The 19,278-nt window shown below is 45.4% G+C and overlaps 1 protein-coding gene across 1 annotated transcript; it reads left to right on the plus strand.

The window, feature by feature from the left end:
- The first annotated feature begins 1,254 nt into the window (after window positions 1-1,254).
- LOC139665181 (ras-associating and dilute domain-containing protein-like) lies at window positions 1,255-18,919 on the plus strand. Its single transcript, XM_071544166.1, has 18 exons — window positions 1,255-1,382; window positions 3,368-3,573; window positions 3,731-3,905; window positions 5,575-5,807; window positions 6,668-7,113; window positions 7,982-8,278; window positions 8,376-8,768; window positions 9,368-9,405; window positions 9,507-9,733; window positions 10,068-10,180; window positions 14,088-14,352; window positions 14,529-14,707; window positions 15,386-15,530; window positions 15,688-15,872; window positions 16,250-16,643; window positions 16,737-16,948; window positions 18,472-18,611; window positions 18,783-18,919. The coding sequence occupies exons 1-18, from the start codon at window positions 1,255-1,257 to the stop codon at window positions 18,874-18,876; spliced, it is 3,870 nt and encodes a 1,289-aa protein (XP_071400267.1). The 3' UTR covers window positions 18,877-18,919.
- Window positions 18,920-19,278: the final 359 nt, after the last annotated feature.

A 19,278-nucleotide genomic window follows, 5' to 3' on the forward strand; every position in this document is an offset into this window, starting at 1 on the left:
AGGTTCCTCTCACGTGGACCTGCATCCTCAGAAAATTCACTGCGTCACACCTGGTTCAGGTGTGTTTCCAGGGCAAAGCACTCCATCTAGTGGTCGACTGGATCACTGTGACACACACGCACACACACACACACACACACGCACAGTAGTAGTCATTTTAGTATTAGTGGAGGAGGAGGAGGGATATTTGTATTAGTACACACACACTCACTGAGTCAGATCACATCACATCACAGTAGGCTATATCACTTCCCTGTACAGTTAATGAGATTCCTACTTTTTCTGTGCAAAACTGATCTGTGCTCAGCGCAGCCAGAAGATGGAGTCATTTACACAGGAATGTTCAGTCTGTTTGGTCCATTTGGTTGAACATGACTTGACTTCAGAGGCACGGGAGGGCCGCCGCACTGCCGAGTTTTAACACGATGTTCCTCTGAATACACACCGTGATCCCGACAGCGGAACATTTGATCCGGCAGGTCAGCTTCAAGCCAGAACGAGACGATAGTAAGGTGATTGCGCCTTCAAAATAAAAGCACCCCCCTCCCGTGTTCGTCAGCGAGCGTTTTATTTTGAAAGCTATAACCGGAAGTTGTATTTTTCTTCACGCTGGCTGGCTTTCCACTGCTGTCTGTGGTGGTGGGTGTGCACTTGGCATCTCCGAGCAGTTGCGCTCTGGACGCACATCTGGAAAGCGGGTTCGTCATGAATTTGAAACAAATTGCACGCTCCAAGGACTGGGAATGTACTTGATTATATAAGATTAATAACTTTTTTTTTTTATGGAATCACTTTATTGCACAATTCCAGCCACGGGCGAGTTTCTGGCAAGATGGTATTAAACAATATTTTGTCCTTTTTCGGATATTGGTGATCCAGACCGCTGTAGCAAAGGATTTTATTAGTTCCTGCTCTGACAGTGTCCTAGAAACAGCGTGAAGTGAAGCTGTAACTTGAACCGGCGTTGTTGGACCGAACAGCCCGGGTGCAACAGTTACAACAGCTGGATGCAAGCTGGAAACATCTGTAGCGCATGTTCCGGAGTGCGTCTGCGTAAAATGAAGCAGCTGCGGAATAGTTTGGTGCCGCTCGTCCTGAATGAAACAACTCAAAGATGAAGCAAAGCAGCCTGTGTGCAAAAACCATCACCATCTAATGGGAGATGATGGGACTTTTGCGTTGATCGTTTAAATTGAGCTAACGTTTTGTTTTTTTTGGTTTTTTTTAAATTGTACGCAAGTGGAGCGGTCAGGAATGAATGTGATGAAGATTTCCCCTGACGAGCTGAGTTCTCTCCCACCCAGACCAGTGAGTTTACCTGCCGCCTCCCCGAAGAGACGGTTTGTCAAGCTGGGAAGGAAGCCAAGTGATGGCTCTCAGCAGTAAGTATGGACGACTGGGGCTAGAAAACACAGTTTTTACACTTGCAAATAAGTTTTATAGTGATAGCTGACTTGTGCCGGGTAGACAAGGGTCTCATCTGTCCTCATGTCAGTGTTCTTCTCTTATTACTCTGAAATGTTTTTGAGAAACTGCCACTAGTTGTAGGCTACCTTTATCTGTTAATTTGTTTATTCATTCATTACAATTAAAAAAAAAGACAGTTTAACCAGAGCCAATAGATACGGAAGAGGATTAGGGCCACATGTGAAAAATTTATTTGAGTTTAAACTCAGAATTCTGAGATTAAAGTCAGAATTCTGAGATTAAAGTCAGAATTCTGACTTCTGACTTTAAACTCAGAACTCAAATAAATTTTTCACATGTGGCCCTAATCCTCTTCCGTAAATAGATTTGTTTTTAGGGAGAGAAAAAAAAGAAAGTGATGAGGATTAGGAGGAATGAAGAGGAAAGGTGGAAATCAGACACCAACTCATAGGAATGATTATCTCTGAAATTAGGATCTCATTATTTTTAACAAACTTTTTTTTTTCAACAGGCCTGCTCAACTTCTACAACTAGATACCATAAAGTAGTTAATGATTTTAATGAAAGTAGTTCTGATTAACCACTATATTAAGTTCTGATTAACCATAATGTATTCAAACTACTGCAAAAATGTTTCTACTACATGCTGTTCAATCACCCCTTGTCTTGTGTTGCACTCCATCATGCTATTTTATATCATTAGTACACAAGTCTATTAGTTTCACTAATATTATTAATCTGAAGTCTGAAATCTTTTATATCCAAATGGTGGCGCAACAGCAGAGAACCTTTGAACGGCCCACTGCAGTAAGCAGCTTAGGGGTTTGGTCAGAGGTAAACACCACTTCATTATTTCATTAATGTGCTGAAGGAGCTGAGGGAGGCATGGTGAAGGAGAGCGGGCAGCACTGTCCTGGGCATAGACACGTATGTACTGTATGAGCTTCACTTTAGCAGTGCAGTGTAGGTGGATGAAGGGTGATATCATTTTGTGACAGGGATTTGAGAGATTAGTCATAATATACTGTATTAATGCTTATATTGAAGAATGTTTTGTGCACATTTTGTGTTATCACTGTTCGTCTTAGTCATTTCTTTTTTTTACTCTGCTTCTACTTCTTTTTTTATTTAATAGCTTATTTGATAGGGACACTATTATAATTACACTTCACAATTGAAATATAAAAGATGTGTGTCTCTACTGCTAATTTCCAACCCTAGTCCCTAGTTGGACTTTTAAATAGACTACAACTATCGCAAATGCCTTATGCAGGCTAATAAAAAGTACAGAAATGTAAAAAATAGCTGACATTATACATCATTACAATTGCACAGCACACAATGTACACACATAACACTGCACGACACCTACAATCCCACCAATCGTTTTTTTACACCGCAATAGGAACTAACTTATTTAAGCCTTCTTCTTTCCCTTCCACTTCACACACTCTCTTTCCTCATCCTTAATACTTTTTTCTCTTCTTCAGCTATGACCTTAATTTTCCTTTTCTTTGTCCCTAACTGTTACACTAACCTCTGTTCTCATTTTCTAGTTCCTTATTTCTGCGCACTACCAAAGTCCTGTTCCTGCTACGTTTGTTTCCCGTCCTCACTGTCCCATCACATCGACTCTTTCCATCTTCTAAATCATTCACCTCCATCTCTAACCATGTTTCCCTCCTCATCCCCCATCTTTCTGTTTCTCCTTAATGTAATGATGTGACACTGTATTGATCCCTGTAGGGAAGCTCTTTCCTCTTGGCCCTCTCCCTCTACAGAGAGGTCAAAGGTCAGCTACAGAGCCGCACCTCTGGAGCTGGTGGGGATTCAGTGTCTTGCACAAGGACTCTTCAGCAGGACGGGGCTTGAACCTGGATCCTCCAGCTCAAGGACTGCCTCTGTAACCACTGCACCGTCCTTCTCCGTCCCCTGTCAGGTCAGGTTCCTCCAGTTCCTCCACCAGGTCGGCGGAGTGTGTGGGCGTGGCCCTCAGACAGCCCAGCAAGAGCCGCATCCGTCGCCATACCAACCGCCTATCGGGCGTCTTCCTGCGCGGCCCCGCCTCCAGCTCCAGCTCCAGCTCCATGGCCCTGACCGCAGGCCTCAGGTCATCGCTCTACAGCCATGCCAGGAAGGGCAGCAGTATGTCACACGAGTTTGTCCTGGCTCTTTGTCATTGGAAGACATGCTACATGCAGCATCTTTAAGTTAAAAGTAGAGAAGAAAATAAAGTCATTTGGCACCATTGTTCATGAAACACCCCCGTGAACCAGAGTTAAACCTTATTTCCTTGTTCTAGTGATCCCTGCAGATGTATCAATAGCAGACGACCCGTCTGAGCTGTCCAATCAGATCACTGCTCCGGGTATCCTGAAGATCTTTGGGAGTGAGATTTGTGAAGGAGCTCACTACAAGAGCGTCCTGGCCACCACACACTCCAGTGCAAAGGAACTAGTGAAAGAGGCCCTTGAAAGGTAAGGCCATATGTATCTCTGCGTGTGTGTGTGTGTGTGTGTCTGCATATGCGTCTACATTTGTACGTGTGTGTGTACTTGTGTCTGCTCAGGATGAGTTATATGTCCAGTCTCATCCGTGCTGTAACATACGTTTGTGCTACATTATTTGTATATAGAAGCTGTCAGATCAGCCTTTGATGCACGAAGCTTTGGCAGGTGATAAAGAGAGCGTGCACATCTTGTTACGATTAGCGCGGATCGAGATGAACAAAGTCGACTTGACCCATTGTTCTTAAGGGCAGCTGTTTATTATAACTGCGGTATACTGTGCACAGTGTACGTGTGCCAAATTGCTGGTTTACATGGCAGTTCTGAAAAGCTCTAGAGCAAACCACAGACTTGTGTGAGAGACGGCCAGTGTTGGCCGCCGCGTCGAGGCCGCCTCTCCAGAGAGTGCATTTCTGTCAGTCTTTGCTTATGTTTCGGCCAAAAACATAATGGAGTGATTAATAGAAGTGGTATTCAGCCTGTAGAGTACAAAGTCGAAACATTTTCCTCTTCACTCAATGAGAGTGTATACTCATTACGCCAGTGACATTTAGCTACATCAATACTAGAGCAAGGACGGGAGATTAGTAATGGATTAGCAAATAAGTTAGGCACACTGCAAATTCATTACAACCCTTAATTAAACAAGTCTGTACTGCCTGTAGTTTTAATGCAATATGCTTGATAAGATTTTACTTTGATGAGTTCTAATGTAAACTGGCCCAACAGGGGTGTTTTGACTGTACAGACTGGTCCGTCTTTCAGGAATAGCATTAATGAACTGACAGATGTAGTGTGCAGCTATATCTCTTTTTGTGTAGATAGTGTGATCCCAACCAAAGCGGTTGTCTCCAAACAACAAGCCTTGGATCACCAAGGAACTGAAAAGTCTGCTTCGGGAAAAAAAAAGAAGGCTGTTTTCAGAAGTGGGGATAAAATTGCTTATGCTGAAATTAGAAAAGTAGTTTGGGCTGAAATTGTAAAGGCGAAACTCAAATACAAGACAAAAATCGAATCCAAATTCAATGACTCTGACCTCAAGTCTGTCTGGAATGGCATGAAATTGATGACGGGTCTACATAAATGCAATAATACAGTCTCTTTGAATGGTTTTACTTCTAATTTGCAACTGGAAAACAAATGTATTTGAGATTTAAATCGGATGATGTTTATGAAAAAACAAATAATATGCGTGAACTCGTCAGGGACACTTCTGTTTTTAAAACTGATCTAACTACTGTTGCAAAGCTTTTTAAACAAACTAAGGTCAGTAAGAGCCCTGGACCAGACAATATTAGTGGCCGGGTGCTTAAGTCCTGTGCTTTGCAACTGAGTGAAATTTTCCAAGTCACTTTCACCCAGTCTCCTCAGCTGCAAACAGTTCCTAGAGTATGGAAACATGCCACCATTGTCCCTGTGGCAAAAAGTAAAAACAATTAGTTTTACGATTAGCTGACACGCTTCTCCAGAGCAACGTCCAGTCGGTGCAACAGTAGAATAAAGCTTCAATTCCTAGATCACAGCGAAGTGCTAGGAAAAGGAAATAGAATAAGGGCTAGGGAGAGAGATGGAAGGGATTTTATTTGATCTAACTCTTCTTCTTCTTCTTCTTTTTCAAACGCTCCCGCATCCATCCTAGGTATGGTCTGGGCAAGGAGGAGGCGGGGTCCTACGTCCTCTGCGACGCCATCGGCACCGTCAGCGAGCGCCAGTGGAGGACGGAGGGCTTCCGGGTCGTCGGCGACAGCGAGAAGCCCCTCCTGCTGCAGTCGCTGTGGAAGCCCAGGGAGGGGCTGGCGCGCCGCTTCGAAATCCAGCGGAGGAGCTCGGTGGAGGAGAAGAGGTCCAAAGAGAAGGACACCGTCACTGCGGGTACGGCTCTTGACTTTAGGGGACTGATCATTTCACAGCATCCCACAGGGTGTCTGCAGGTGCTGGAATAAGGTCTTGAAGACAGTTACATGAAGCGTTGCCAGTGTTAAAATCCAGTAAAAAACGTTGTGGTTTCTTGCTATTTTTCCCGGTGAGAAATCAGCCAAGTCACGCAGGCCTAACCATATTCTGATAGCTCTACAGTTCTTGTTCAAATTGCTCTTATATTTCATTCCAACTGCTCTTACAAGGTTCAAATTTAACTTGATGAAACTTGCAGACAGCCTCTAATTTCATCTTTTCACACTTCTTCCAGCAACACACCCTCTCTTTAACCTTCCCCCAGTTTAACTTCGCTCAAGATCTGACCCACTGCCATGCGCTAAGCGTGTTTTTGTTCACGCGTTGCTTATTCCCTTTCTGTCATTGCTACTGAAAAGCCCCGGTTGTTGGTTGATACAGCTGCGGTCCTGGTGTAAGAGAGACGCGTCCTGTTATGTGTTTTGCTTTTGTGAATGGCACAGCTTGCGATAGCGGCCCTATCAGTGTCAGCTTGTGGACGCCTGCTGTGTGGGCGAACTTTCTTTTTTTTTTTTTTTCATTTCCATGAGCGCTGTCTCTCTTTCCACCGAGGTCTGTTTCCTTCTCCGTGTTGACTCTGGCATAAACACACGCATGTACAAACGGCTATACACACTCACCCTTCATCAGAAAAAAAAAAACGGGTGTTGCCCCGTGACCGCACTCCATTACCCCTGTGCATAATATTTTAAATGCCGGTACACTTTGTAGGTAGTTTTTAACGACAGTGCTCGCTCTCATTCCTGACTATCTTATTTATTTATACAACTCTGTGTCAGGTATCAACGCCCAGGCTCGTAAACTGCAGAAGAGCCGCTCCAGAGTGACCTCCACTCTCATAGAAAGGACTTCGGGTCGGAGCCAGACCCTGTGGAGGAGCAAAAGCGAGATGGACCTGCTGGACTCCGACACCGAGACCCAGCAGGACGCCCGTCAGAATATCTGCCGCGCCGATCAAAGCCAGAGCCAGAATCTGACGCGCCGGAACGCCGGCCCGAAACAGAGCCGCATTCAGAGTCGGGTCCGCGACCTCGCCGAGGGGGACGCCGGGCCGCGGGCCAAGACAGAGACCCTCTGTCCGCCGAGGCAGAGGGCCGAGCGGGACAGAGAGGAGTCGGAGAGGGAGGAGACGGAGAGCAGCGACGATAACACCACACAGTACTCCATTCACCCGCCTCAGGACTGTCCCTACCTGCTGCTGCTGCAGGGCTGCAGCCTCGCACAGGTATCACACGCTCTCCTCAACCCCACCTCCCACATCAATTAGTCCCATATGTGAATTGAATTAGAAGTGCAAACACATCGCCTCTCTGTTTCTTTGCAAAACGCTTACATTCGCTCTCTGCCTAGTGTGACACAAACAGATTAGTGGAGTGAGAGGCTGCTAGATTCCCCGCTGTTTTCGGCCCAAAGCCCTCAGTAAAACATCATGTCAGCGCTGAAGCCCTGAAAGCCTGTTTTCTCACTGGAAAGAATCACAAAGAGACAGTGAGAGACAGAGGGGGGGAATCATTCTGGGAAAAGGTCAGTGTTACTGTACGCAGAAAAACGGAGTGTCAAAACACTGTTCAGGAAACAGAATGCGACAACCATGGCACTGCTTCCTGACTGATTACCAGTTGGTAACCAGTGGACAACTGCCACACACACACACACACACACACACACATAATTCTCACACACTGTGGTGATTTTGATTCTGCGTCAAAGAGTGATTTGTTTTCGCTCACTGCGCGTAAGAATATAATCATCTAGCACGTGAAATACTCATTTGTTCTTATGAACAGGGTTTAGGGAATTTGTGAATTAATTCAGCTGGTTAATTCTGTCCTGTTGGAAAAGACAGGCATCACAAGGGGAGTGTCAAACATAATGAGCCCCACACACACTGTGTTTGCCACTCTGTGATTAATAAACATTGTTTGCTAAATCAAGCTTGGGCCAAGACTATAATTCTAATGCCCCCAAATGTTCAGATAGTTAAGCTTTCAGTATGTGTGGCTGTTACCTAGCTGGTGGTTAATTAATGTCCGTTTCCATTTTAAATACCTTTTCAAAAAGTGTCCTACTCGTCATTTTTCTCCCCTCCTCAGGACTTTGTCATCTACTTACTCGCGGGGCCGAGCGTCGCGATCGGCCGACACGGCGAGAACGGGGAGGGGTCGAAGGTCGACGTGGCCCTCTTCGCCCCCGACATCCTCCCGAGGCACTGCTGCTTCCATCGCCGCGGCAACGGCGGCCCCACCGCGCTCCGCCCTTGCCGGGACGCCGCGGTGTCGAGGAACGGGGAGGCGCTGAGGAAAGAGGCGACGCTGAGCCCCGGCGACGTCATCGGCCTGGGACAGCGGTACCTGTTCCTGTTCAAGGATCCTTTAGCCGTGACGCACAAGGTAAGAAGAGTTCCACGATATACCTATGGCTGTTCACATTCATTCATTTGAAAGTGACCCACATCTGATATCTTGTGTTTCTTTCTTGGACATGAAGGAGGTGAACGACGCCTCTCCTGACCCCAGCTTGTCCGCTGTGCCCTGGCTGCTGGGCCACGCCACGTCTGCCGCTACACCAGCTCATCCTAGAGACCCGATACTCTGCGACACCTGCATCTCGACCTGCGCCGACCTCCAGAGCCCGTCCCCGAAAAGAGGCGCCCCCTTTCTAAAAGCCCCCGAGGGCCACAGCTTGACTCTGACCTACGAGGTGGAGCTGGAGGATCGGATCGTCAAGGAGATAGTTGCCATAGGCGCCAAAGGCACGCCGCCGTTGACCGTGGCGTTCTTGCTGTGCGTGTGTGTGCAGCATTCCGCCGCGCATCTCCACACCTCAGACCTCCGCAGGCTCCTGCTGCTCATTGCCAGCGGAGTTCAGAGTGCCATGTGGGTGAGTTGACATCTTCCAGTCTGGTTGCAGTTTAATATCTCTTTGATCACATTTGACACAGTCTATAATGTACTGTTTAGTATCTCTGAATTAATTACCTGTTAGTTGTAGACTTGGTTTGAAGTTTTTACTGATCACTTTTTACAGATGGGTCTGGCACCAAGGAATATCAAAAACCTTTTAACCCCAAATGAACCGGATTTCAGCCTGAGGATCTTGGGCAGGTTCCTATTGGGTGTTTCAAAGTCTAGATGGAAAACAAGAAGTGATCCGTTGTTTTCCATCAGGGCACCTAGATTTTTGGAACGACTTGCCTGAGGATTTTAGGCTGCTAAATCTGTATAATCTTTTAAATCGCTTCTTAAAACTAGCTTTTATAGACTTGCTTTTATGTAATGATCTTCTATTAACTGTTTGTGACCATACCTTTTATGGTCTACTTGTATGTTTCTTGCCTTGCTTTTGTATTTCTTACCTTGCTTTCATTGGTTTTGCTGTCAGCTGTATGTTTTTTTTTATCCATTTGTAAAGTTTTATATGAATAGTGGTTATTAGTATATTATTATTACTATATTTTGACTTTTCATTGTTACATGCAGGAGCACACTAAAGAGCTAGCTGCGGTTCAACCCGAAGCGTAAGTGCATACTAATTCTCAAGCAATCAGATTTCACTATTGTTCACTATGTGACACACACACTCACAGACTGACTCCAGATCTATTCTGATGAATTCCAGTCTTAATGGTGAATGCTCAGACCCGGAGGAACTGCAGCCGCTTAGTCTGGAAGAGGTGATCTCAGGTCTGCGCCCCCTGGTGGTATGGATGTCCAACGGCCTGGAGCTGCTGTATTTCATCCAGCACCAGCTGCCCCTTATTCTGGACTGGAGAACCCGGAGGGAGCAAGGACAGGAGGATGAAGAAGAAAGGGAAGATGAGAAGAACAGGGAGGAGGAGAACTTGGGTTAGTAGCCTACTGAGCTCCTACGAACAGTTAAAGCTGCACTAGGTTCGATTTCTATGTAAAATTACAGCAATCTTATCAGCACAAATCATGAAATAGGGCTGCAACAGAGAAGAGCGTTAATCCCCTTAATGGAGAAATCGTAGATTTATCTGAGTGAAATACAAAACTGTCTCCTAACCAGCAGCGAGTGAGATTTTTCACCACCTCCACTCCACCAGGCACTAAAAAGAAGACATTTAGTGATGAGGACTGTTTTCCTTAGAGAGCAAATACACCCATCATTTATATGTATGTGTGTGTGTGTGTGTGTGTGTGTGTGTGTGTTTTTCAGCCCTGTTGGAGCTACGCCTGTCATGTGTCCGTTCAGCCAGTGAGGAGACAATGGCCGTCCTGGAGGAGGTCATCATGCTCACCTTCCAGCAGTGTGTGTACTACATCACCAAGGTGAGAGGTAGACCAAGCGCCCAGGTACAGCTTACACAATATCATCATTTTACACCATAGAATCAAAGTAGTTGAAAATGAAATACTAATTCGTTACACTACTCTTTATTGGGGAAAAGTAATAATCTTATGTAATGTTTTATTGAGCAAAGCCTGTGTTTGTACTGCAGTCTCTTGCATGGGAAGCCAAACATTTCCCGGCCAAAAGGAGATGAGGCTTACCAGGCTTCAGACAGAGCCGCTCCACTACATCTCCATCACACATGGTCCTTCTGTGCCGGCTCCACCTGGGCTTCTCACGGCTATGCTGCGTCGTTTAAGAAAAGGAAAATAATCAGAGACAGACTGAAAATAAAGAGCCTAGTTAGCCTGCTCTGACAGCTTTCTAATAGGCCGACCAGCCACATTGCCCTACCACACTGGGGGCATTATGACAGGGGAGAGACAGGACACCAGGGGCCTTTGTCCCTGTGTGTGTGTGTATGTGTGTGTGTGTGTGTGTGTTGTGATTAGATTGTGGTCTCCAAGTGCTGCCAGGTGAACTTTGTGACCTCCAATATTTTGATTAGAAAGGCTGTGAGCAGAAGTCAGGTATTCATATATCATACAAGACACATTTAACTTCAATAAGATATACAAAGAAATGTGTTATGTTTATAAAGAACAGAGACACAGGTTGACCGGAAACAGTGCGAACCACTAAAGTGCGAAGTTACCTAGTGTAGCTTTAAATACTGTAGATGTACAATAGACCTACCGTAGAATATTAGAAAGAATGTCATTTAGAGAGAGAGAAAGTATTGCATTGTAGCAATAGCAGCCAGTGGTGTTCAGTATTCGGTGAAGCCCTCCACCACACCCACTACATGGAATCTTGCCAGGGAGGTTTCAGACAACTTTCCAGTTGAGCTGAGTGGGTGTGGGTCGAAAAACCGTCCAGAAAATACAAATCAGCCTATTAAAGTGCATCTGATGTCATCTGACTCGTTCATTTTTTGAACAATTCTCCTCCTAAGAGTATAACTAGACTTCCTAACTGATTCAGTGTATACCCCACCGCTGACCTGGATGCTCCTAGCCAGCAACACCTAATGGGAGAGAACAGGGCCAGGGCGAAGGGAAGTCATGTCACGCATTTAGCCACGTCAGAGATAGCATGAGCCAAGGTCTCACATGCTCTGCCAACAGGAACTGAGATGGACTGTGAAAGGTTCTAGGCATCCTCGATAAAGATTTCCCCTTCAGGAAGGAAGCTGAAGGTACAAAGTCCGCGTACCGCGTCTCTGAGGAGGAAACTATAGAAATTCCTGAATAGTAGCCGTCCTGCGGAGTTGGTGCCTCGCATATTTTTCTCGATTCAGGGAGGATGTGGTTATCGAACTACCTGCCATCAGTCAGCCTCCATCTCTCTTATGGTGGAATGCGGGTCAGCCCGATGAACCGAATGACTTCCAGATGTCAGTAAATGAAGAAATAATCCCGCAATATAATAGGTCTCAAAAAGTTGTGACTTACAGTATGTAATGCAAGGTCGATGTTTTATTGACATTTGTCTGGCTCCTTGCTCTTTTGTGCTTGTTTCCTTGGACTTCTGTGGTCATGCCAGTTATTTCAGGCATGACGTTCTCATCCATCATACCTGTCAGGAGTCGCTAGGCTCTAATCCACATCTCTCCAGGACTGACAGGCCAACCGGACCCAATAATGTGAGGAATGTACTTAAGCCACCAGTGTCAAGCTAATGTATAACCCGACTAAGGCCTAATGATTTATTCTAGCATCTTTCCGTTCCCTTCACTAGTGCAGAGATGCACTTAAGTCTATTGATTTATATCTGGGTTTACTGCAGCGTGTCTGAATGAGGATCTAGTTTGTGCAAGGGGATTTTAACGTCTCAGTTTGACAGTGTAGACAAGCCAGACCAGAGAAAGAGCGAACAAGACAGAAGTTCTTTTTCTCCAGCTCTCAATACTCCTTGTTGTTTTACCTTCCCGTGAACAAGGGGGTCCCACAGAGAGTGATGCTAACCCCACCTTATTCAGAGCAAATTCAAGTCTAAATCAAAACACAACCTGAAGTAAGCCCAAGAGACTCCCCCAAAGTAAGTATAACATCTTGCTAAATCCGTGTTTGCTTTTTGGGGCATTTCATGCTTGTCCATCTGGAGTGAGGGTAACTGCTGTGGGATGGAAAACAAAAGGCGCCATTGGTGACTGGCTATTCCCACCAGAGGATGAGTCGTGATGAATACAGACGCATTGATCCAGGCTTGCGGACAGACTGCGTGTTTACTTGTGCGTCATAAGGGATGCACACATTGGCAGGCGGGCAGATAGAAAACACAGCGCGCACACACACACTCTGTTTTTTCACCAGGGGATAATAAGTGCCATGGATACATGTGGCAATCTCTGGATCCAGGGAACAGAACGAGCGAGGGTTGTTGTCTGAATGAGTCCTGTCTTGGTCGGTTCCACTGAGTGACATTTTCCAACCAGAAACACTGGAACATTATTTGGCTTCGTGCTCACCCATTTCCATTGTCTCATGTGATGGGAGCCGTGGCTCTCTATGTTCTACTGTTCGGGCTCACCCTGCAGGGCCTTACAGTAAATGTAAAATGATCTGCTCGGGTGGATTCCTTCAAAACTCTTCACTCAGCAGTCCTGTCGCTGGGCCATGCCAAGCCCACATGAGCCATATTCAGCTTTTTAGGAATGTGGATCTATGGCTGGCGCTGGCCAAGGAAGCTTGGTGGGTGTAGGAGTGGGATTGGAGGGGAAGGGGGATGTCTGTGTACAATTAGCCCGAACAAAGCTATCGTTGTCCAGGCCTGCTCTGAAGAACAGCAAGGAGCTTTGGCTGAAATGGAGGAAATGCTACAGACTCTCTCTCTCTCTTTCTGCTGATTTCTGGGGCAGTGGGTTGCTGCTTGTGTCAGTCTAATCTTATAACAGATATGTGCATGTAATCGTGAGAGAGCCAGAGAGAGCCAGACGTGTAGAGACATTATGGGTGGTCTGAAACGATCTGGGTTAGAGGGTTACATGCTTTGGTTTATCCCAGTGATCAGAACCTCCACCGCACAACGTTAACTTTTCCGACCTCAAATTATCCCACAGGAATTGTCAACAAATCTCCAGTTCCACATGGATGAGGAAATCACTCTTAAAGGATAAGCTTGGCGATTTTGGACCTATATATAATTTGTCTCTTACATACCTGTAGTACTTGGACCCACAGAGAATACTGACTCTGAGTCAGCTGTCCCAAGTCAGCTGTCCCAAGACAGCTGTCGGTTGCAAACTCTGTTGCTAGGCCTCTTGCTGTTGACAGTGAGTCTAAATAAGGCTTGCCAAAAATCAGTTTGTTGGCTTAACAGGAGAGTTGAGAGTAAACATGACAATTCCGCCTTCATGCACACTTTCACTAATCAAGAAATCACAGAACTATTTTTCTCTGCCACAGCACAGACTGCTCTGGGGTGAAAGTGCATTACTGGCGGAGTGATCTAGTTTCCCTGATGGTCAAGTCAGACTGTAAACAATTGCACATGGAGCTGGTTAGAGTTTGGTAGAAGACAATCCAATGAGTGCAAATGGTGCGGTGCTGCTGCTTTCCAGGCTGTGGATAGAAATATGTCGGTTGGTCGCCATATCGTTTTCACAGACTGACTTTTTTGGAGATATTTTGACAAACCCTGTTTGGACTTATTGTTAGCAGCACGGAGCTTGCCATTTCAACCAACAGCTGATTCTGGAGTCAATATTCTCTGTGGGTCCAAGTTCTACAGGTATTTAAGAGACAAATTATATGTAGGTCCAAAATTGACGAACCTATCCTTTAAACCGTGCAGCACAGTTCCCTTTCACACTTCAGTGACAATCACCTACCTCTGTCTCATCAGGTCCTGTACCCCATCCTGCCAGGCCTTCTGGACTGCAACCCCTTCAGGGAGAGCGCTGAGCCGCAGATTCCTGGCCGGAGTGCTCGGGTCCTGGGTAGCGGTGCGCTGCGTGTCCCTGGTGAGACCGAGCAGGTTCTGCAGGTCCTGACTGAGACCAGGCGACTGCTGCTGGACTGTCAGCTCCACCCAGAGCTCTCCTCTCAGCTCCTCGCCTACCTCTTCTACTTCATCAATGCCTCACTCTTCAACACACTCATGGAGAGAGGTACACGCAAGAATAATGCAGGCAAACACTCATGCAGGCCTACAAACACACACAGACCCACACAGCAAGCACCCTGTACACATTCAAAAGACAAAAACATACACACTTCTGCTGTAGAATCAAACCCTGAGTGAATATTTGATTTCATGAATCATTTTCGCACAATGTCTATAAAGGCTCTGAGGCAGGTTTCTACCAGTGGTCCAGAGGAGTGCGCATCCGGGCCAATCTTGATTTGCTCCTGGACTGGGCCCATGGAGCTGGTTCTGGACTGGGAGAACTGGCCTTGGAGCACACACACACACTCTCCTCAGCTGTCAATCTACTGGCCACGCCTAGGGAGAACCTGCTGCAGGTGAACACACACAAGCACACACACAAATAGACACAAAGTTACTCAACACATGGTGGACAAAAAGGTTAACAACATAAGGGAAATGCATGAAGGTTTTCCCTTCATGCATTTCCCTTATGTTGTGTGAGAGATGGATTTTTCTTTTGAGATTTCCCTCTGTTTAGAATTCATCTTCTAAAGTGTTTTAGCTTTAATGGTGCTACGTGTAGCATTTTAACCTCAATGAATACCACATTAATTTTGTGACATTAGTATAACTACAGTAAACAAACAAGACCATTGCAAAGAAGAGTGGCATTCTCTATTGGCCTCTATACAGCATTTTACATGGTGTGACACCGGGTTGGATGTCACAGGAAATGTTTTACGGCACAAAACAGGAAGAGGGTGCTGTTCTATGAGTTTCTAGTGATGGCAGATGGTGGAAGGAGTGAAAGGCCTGTGGGAAAAATCACTACCAACATGTTTATCCTCTTCAATAAAGCCAAAGAGAAAACAAACATGCATGAAGCGTCACCGGGGAGGCGGGGGGGTTGTGGTAATTATACCGCAAACAATGAATGAATGATCGTTTGTGAGTGGATCATCATTCATTCAAACATGAGGTGATTAATATACTGTTTTCTATCTTGCCATGAATCCCTGGTCCTGCGTGTGTGTGTGTGTGTGTGTGTGTAGACCTCGTGGGTGTCCCTGCGCTCTGACTACCCTGCCCTGAGTCCAGCCCAGCTGAACCACCTGCTGAGTCTTTACAGTCCAGCCTCTTCTTGCCCACATACCTGGGCTCCATCTGCACAGGAACACGCTGCAGCACACAAAACCGGTGAGAGGTCAACATGCTGTGGGCCTATAATATTCCTGACTCAGTTTACAGTACCAATTATGAAAGTGTAAATCTGTTTGTTTTCTTTTTGTCTATTTATACAGTCATTTGCACGATTTTCCTTTTTAATTTTTATGTGTCCCCCTCCCTTCCTCAGCTGATATCCTGGAGAGTTTTGACACCCACCACCCGCTAGTGCTGCCAGGCGGGGGTTACCAGCTCCAGCTGAGAAGGGCAGTAACAGACTCGGCCCTGAGGAAGCAGCTGGACAGGCTCAAAGAGCTCATCTCCACCCTCTCACACTCACATTCCTATGGGGACACAGCTATTGGAAGGCCACAGGTACAAAAACCTTTATTATGCTATTGGCTTACACATGAAAATATGTAGAATCAGGCTTCAGTTAATATGCTGGAAAATGTGAGTAATGTGTCAATTACAGCTGCACTAGGTAAGATTTACATACAAGCTTTTGCCTCTCTCATCCCTTTGGTATCCTTTGGTATAAAGCATCACAGACTGCCTGGGTTAGTAAAAGCATGGGCAATTCAAACAGTTACCTCTCCATTAGGGGGCGCCAACGCTCAAAGTTGCCTATTGTAGCTTTAAATATGCCATTTCACAAATGCTGCTTTCCTTTACAATTCATCACCTCCATTGCTCTGATGCTATTTGTCCTCCAGGGTTCTGTCATTCCTATGGAGGCTAAACTGATTAAGATGGATATCCTTCCAAAAGCCAGTCTGGAATCCTTGGAGTCATCACCAGTCGAGGTGCTCTTACCTCAGACTGCTGTCCAGAGCCCCTCAGCCCATTCTCCTGCCTCGCCCCCATCACCCCCCTCTCCCTCCTCCACCCACTACCTAGATGAGTTCAGCTCCTGTGGCGCCCTCCTTCTGTCCCAGAAGCTGAGGAGTCTGGAGCTGCAGACCAGGGAGACCGAGGTCACCGGGTCGAGGAGGTCGGCTCTGGACCCCTCCTGCCTCCTCACTCCGCCCAACACCCCCCACAACCTGGAGCTTGTCGACCTGGAGAAGGAAGACCAAGATAAACGGATGGGGGCCGACAGTGAGACACATCCCTGGTCCTCTGGTGTAGACGCACATGAGGAAGGTAAAATTTGATCTTTTTTTTCCTCCTGCAGGTCTCTTCACTTTTCTTGCTCGGAAGGAACATTCAGATGATCGTCCTCTATTTTATTCTTAGGTGGATTAGTGTCTGAATGTCTGGCTGCATTGACAGCAGACTGTTTGAAATCCGACTGCACCAATATGAGAAGAATTGTGGAGCTCAAAGAGGAGGAGGAGGAGGAGGAAGAGGTGGAGGACGACGATGAGGACAATAACGATGAAGAGGTTTTTAGCCTGGAGCTGGAGCGGGGTGACCGAGGTCTTGGCCTTGCTCTGGTTGATGCAAGGGTGAGTGAAAGAGTCATTGTGAATCACAATTAATTGATTGATTACCTGCAATTAGCTACTTCTAGCCGTGACTGGGGTTTCATCCAAACAGGTAATAATACGGTTCAATTAATATGGGTTTTTGAAGGCCGGTACTGATACTGATATTTTTGGATTGAAGCTGCCGATATTCAATATCTTTATATTTGACCATTTTCAAGCCTCTGAAACAACATTTAGACCATCATGGGACACTAAAACTCTCCACTGAAACCCAGGATAATGAAATTATTTTAGGTAGGTTGGCAGCTCCTTAAGGCAGTGTGGCCTACCAGCCTGTTCAGTGATAGAAGATAAAAATAAAAAAAAATTAAAAAAAATAATTTCCCCCCCAAAAAAATGACTAAAATGTGCAAATTCACTGCAGGTTTCAGAGAGTTTTTTATGTAGCTGAGATCAGGGAGTAACCTCCATCATATCAGAGGTGGATGACATGACTGGCCAATATTTGATATTTAATGAAGGGGCAATATCAGCCCGATATATTAGCAAACCAATAGGTCCAACCCTGGGCAATAACTCCCAATATCAGTCTCCTCTTAAGTCAGCTGGACCTCCCAGGTTACTCCGATTGCGTTTAAGAGACTGCCAGGTGAAAGGTGAAATCCATAAAAGCTCTAATGATTGCTGAACTGTCTGCCTTGACATTTCTGGAGATGCATCCCAGTAGGCTCGACTTTTGTCTTTCATCTACTTTATCTACTAACTGTCATCAACACTGGATTTCAACAAATTGTCCTTGAGAATGACGACACTCTACCATATTCAGTGCCAATTCTGAAAAGTGCAGCTTAAGGAGAGAAGAAATTCAGTTACAATGGTTGGAATTCAGTTGTTATCTTTTTTTGCATAATGCTCTGAAGCCTCTCTCCTCCACACACCTGGCCCTCAGTGTAAACAGCACGGTGGTCCAGAGGGATGTTTGTTATTGAAAGACGCAGAGGAAAATGCTCAGTGTTTGTTCTGGAGCATATGTTTAATCTTTTCTTTCCAGCAGCAAAAGGCCTTGGGACAACCATTCAGTATACCCTCCCCGTCACTATCTGCATAACACTCCCTCCTGCTGGTCAAAATATCAAATTGCAAATGTGATCCTTTATAATTCATGTTAAAGCTATACTATACCAGATTTTCATGTGAAAATACACCTGTCTTAGCCTAAATCACAAAGTGGGCAACAGAGAAGGGAGTCCCATCCCTACTAATTAAATGGATTTGCCCTATTTTCCCAAATTAAATTTTGGTGTCAGTATGGAAATTTTACATTCACGTTACAGGATTTCTGGGTATTAAAATTCAAAGTAACCTCTCACTGCCATCTGGTGCCACAAACATGCAGTGCAGCGTTAACTAAGAATCTCCAGAATGTAAGCCAGTCTCTTGACACCATAAACAGACTTATAGCAATGAGGGATGAGTGAAAGCTTGGCTGTGTTGTATTGTGTGAAGCCATTATGCTCTTGATGTTTCGACCCATGTTCCAGGACACGCCACTGAGGATGAACGGTATCTTCATTCGGGCCGTGGTCCCGGACTCCCCTGCGGCCCGGTGTGAGAAGCTCGTACCGGGAGACAGGATCCTGGCTGTTAACGGGATCAGTGTGCTTGGCCTGGACTACCTTGGGTGAGGAATGAAACTCGTATTCAAAGCATTACCTAACAGACATGGAGAGACTTGTTGCAGTTTATATGAAAATAATACAGTGTTTCATGATGAAAAACAAAACACCAAATTGAGTAATATCTCCCATTATATCTCTTGCATCTCTTTGTTTTTTTTTTCTGTCTCTCTCAGCGGTAAGGAACTGATCCAGTCTTCAGGTGACAGACTGAGGTTACTGGTGGCCAGATCTGACTGGATGGCTAAGGCTTTAGAGACCAAATGCTGATTGTATTCACTGCAGTTGTTCACCAAGAGACACTCAATTACCTAAAGTCATTGACCCAAAGTGCACTTAAAGGTCACCATGAAGGCCTATTGAACATTGAAGTTTAGGATGTGGACTTGAGAAGACACAAATGCACTATATGAAATGAGCTGATGCTCACTGTAATACTTTGCCTTTTTGATTTATATTAGCATGGTTTTAATTAGAGATGCACCGATTGCAATTTTCTTGGCCGATTCCGATTTCTGATTTTTTAAAAGTCTGACCTGCCAATTCCGATTTTCTTTCTAAGAACTATGATTGACAGCATACACAAACATTTTTGTAACTTTTCTTTAATGGAAAATTAAAATTCAATTGTATGTTCATAATAAAACATTGACTATTAATAACTTAACATTA

This window comes from Centroberyx affinis, unplaced genomic scaffold (genome assembly GCF_046629955.1).
Source record: "Centroberyx affinis isolate AG114_WGS23_722 - 3 ecotype Tasmania unplaced genomic scaffold, CSIRO-AGI_Caff_v1 ptg004479l_1, whole genome shotgun sequence".
Lineage (NCBI taxonomy): Eukaryota > Metazoa > Chordata > Actinopteri > Beryciformes > Berycidae > Centroberyx > Centroberyx affinis.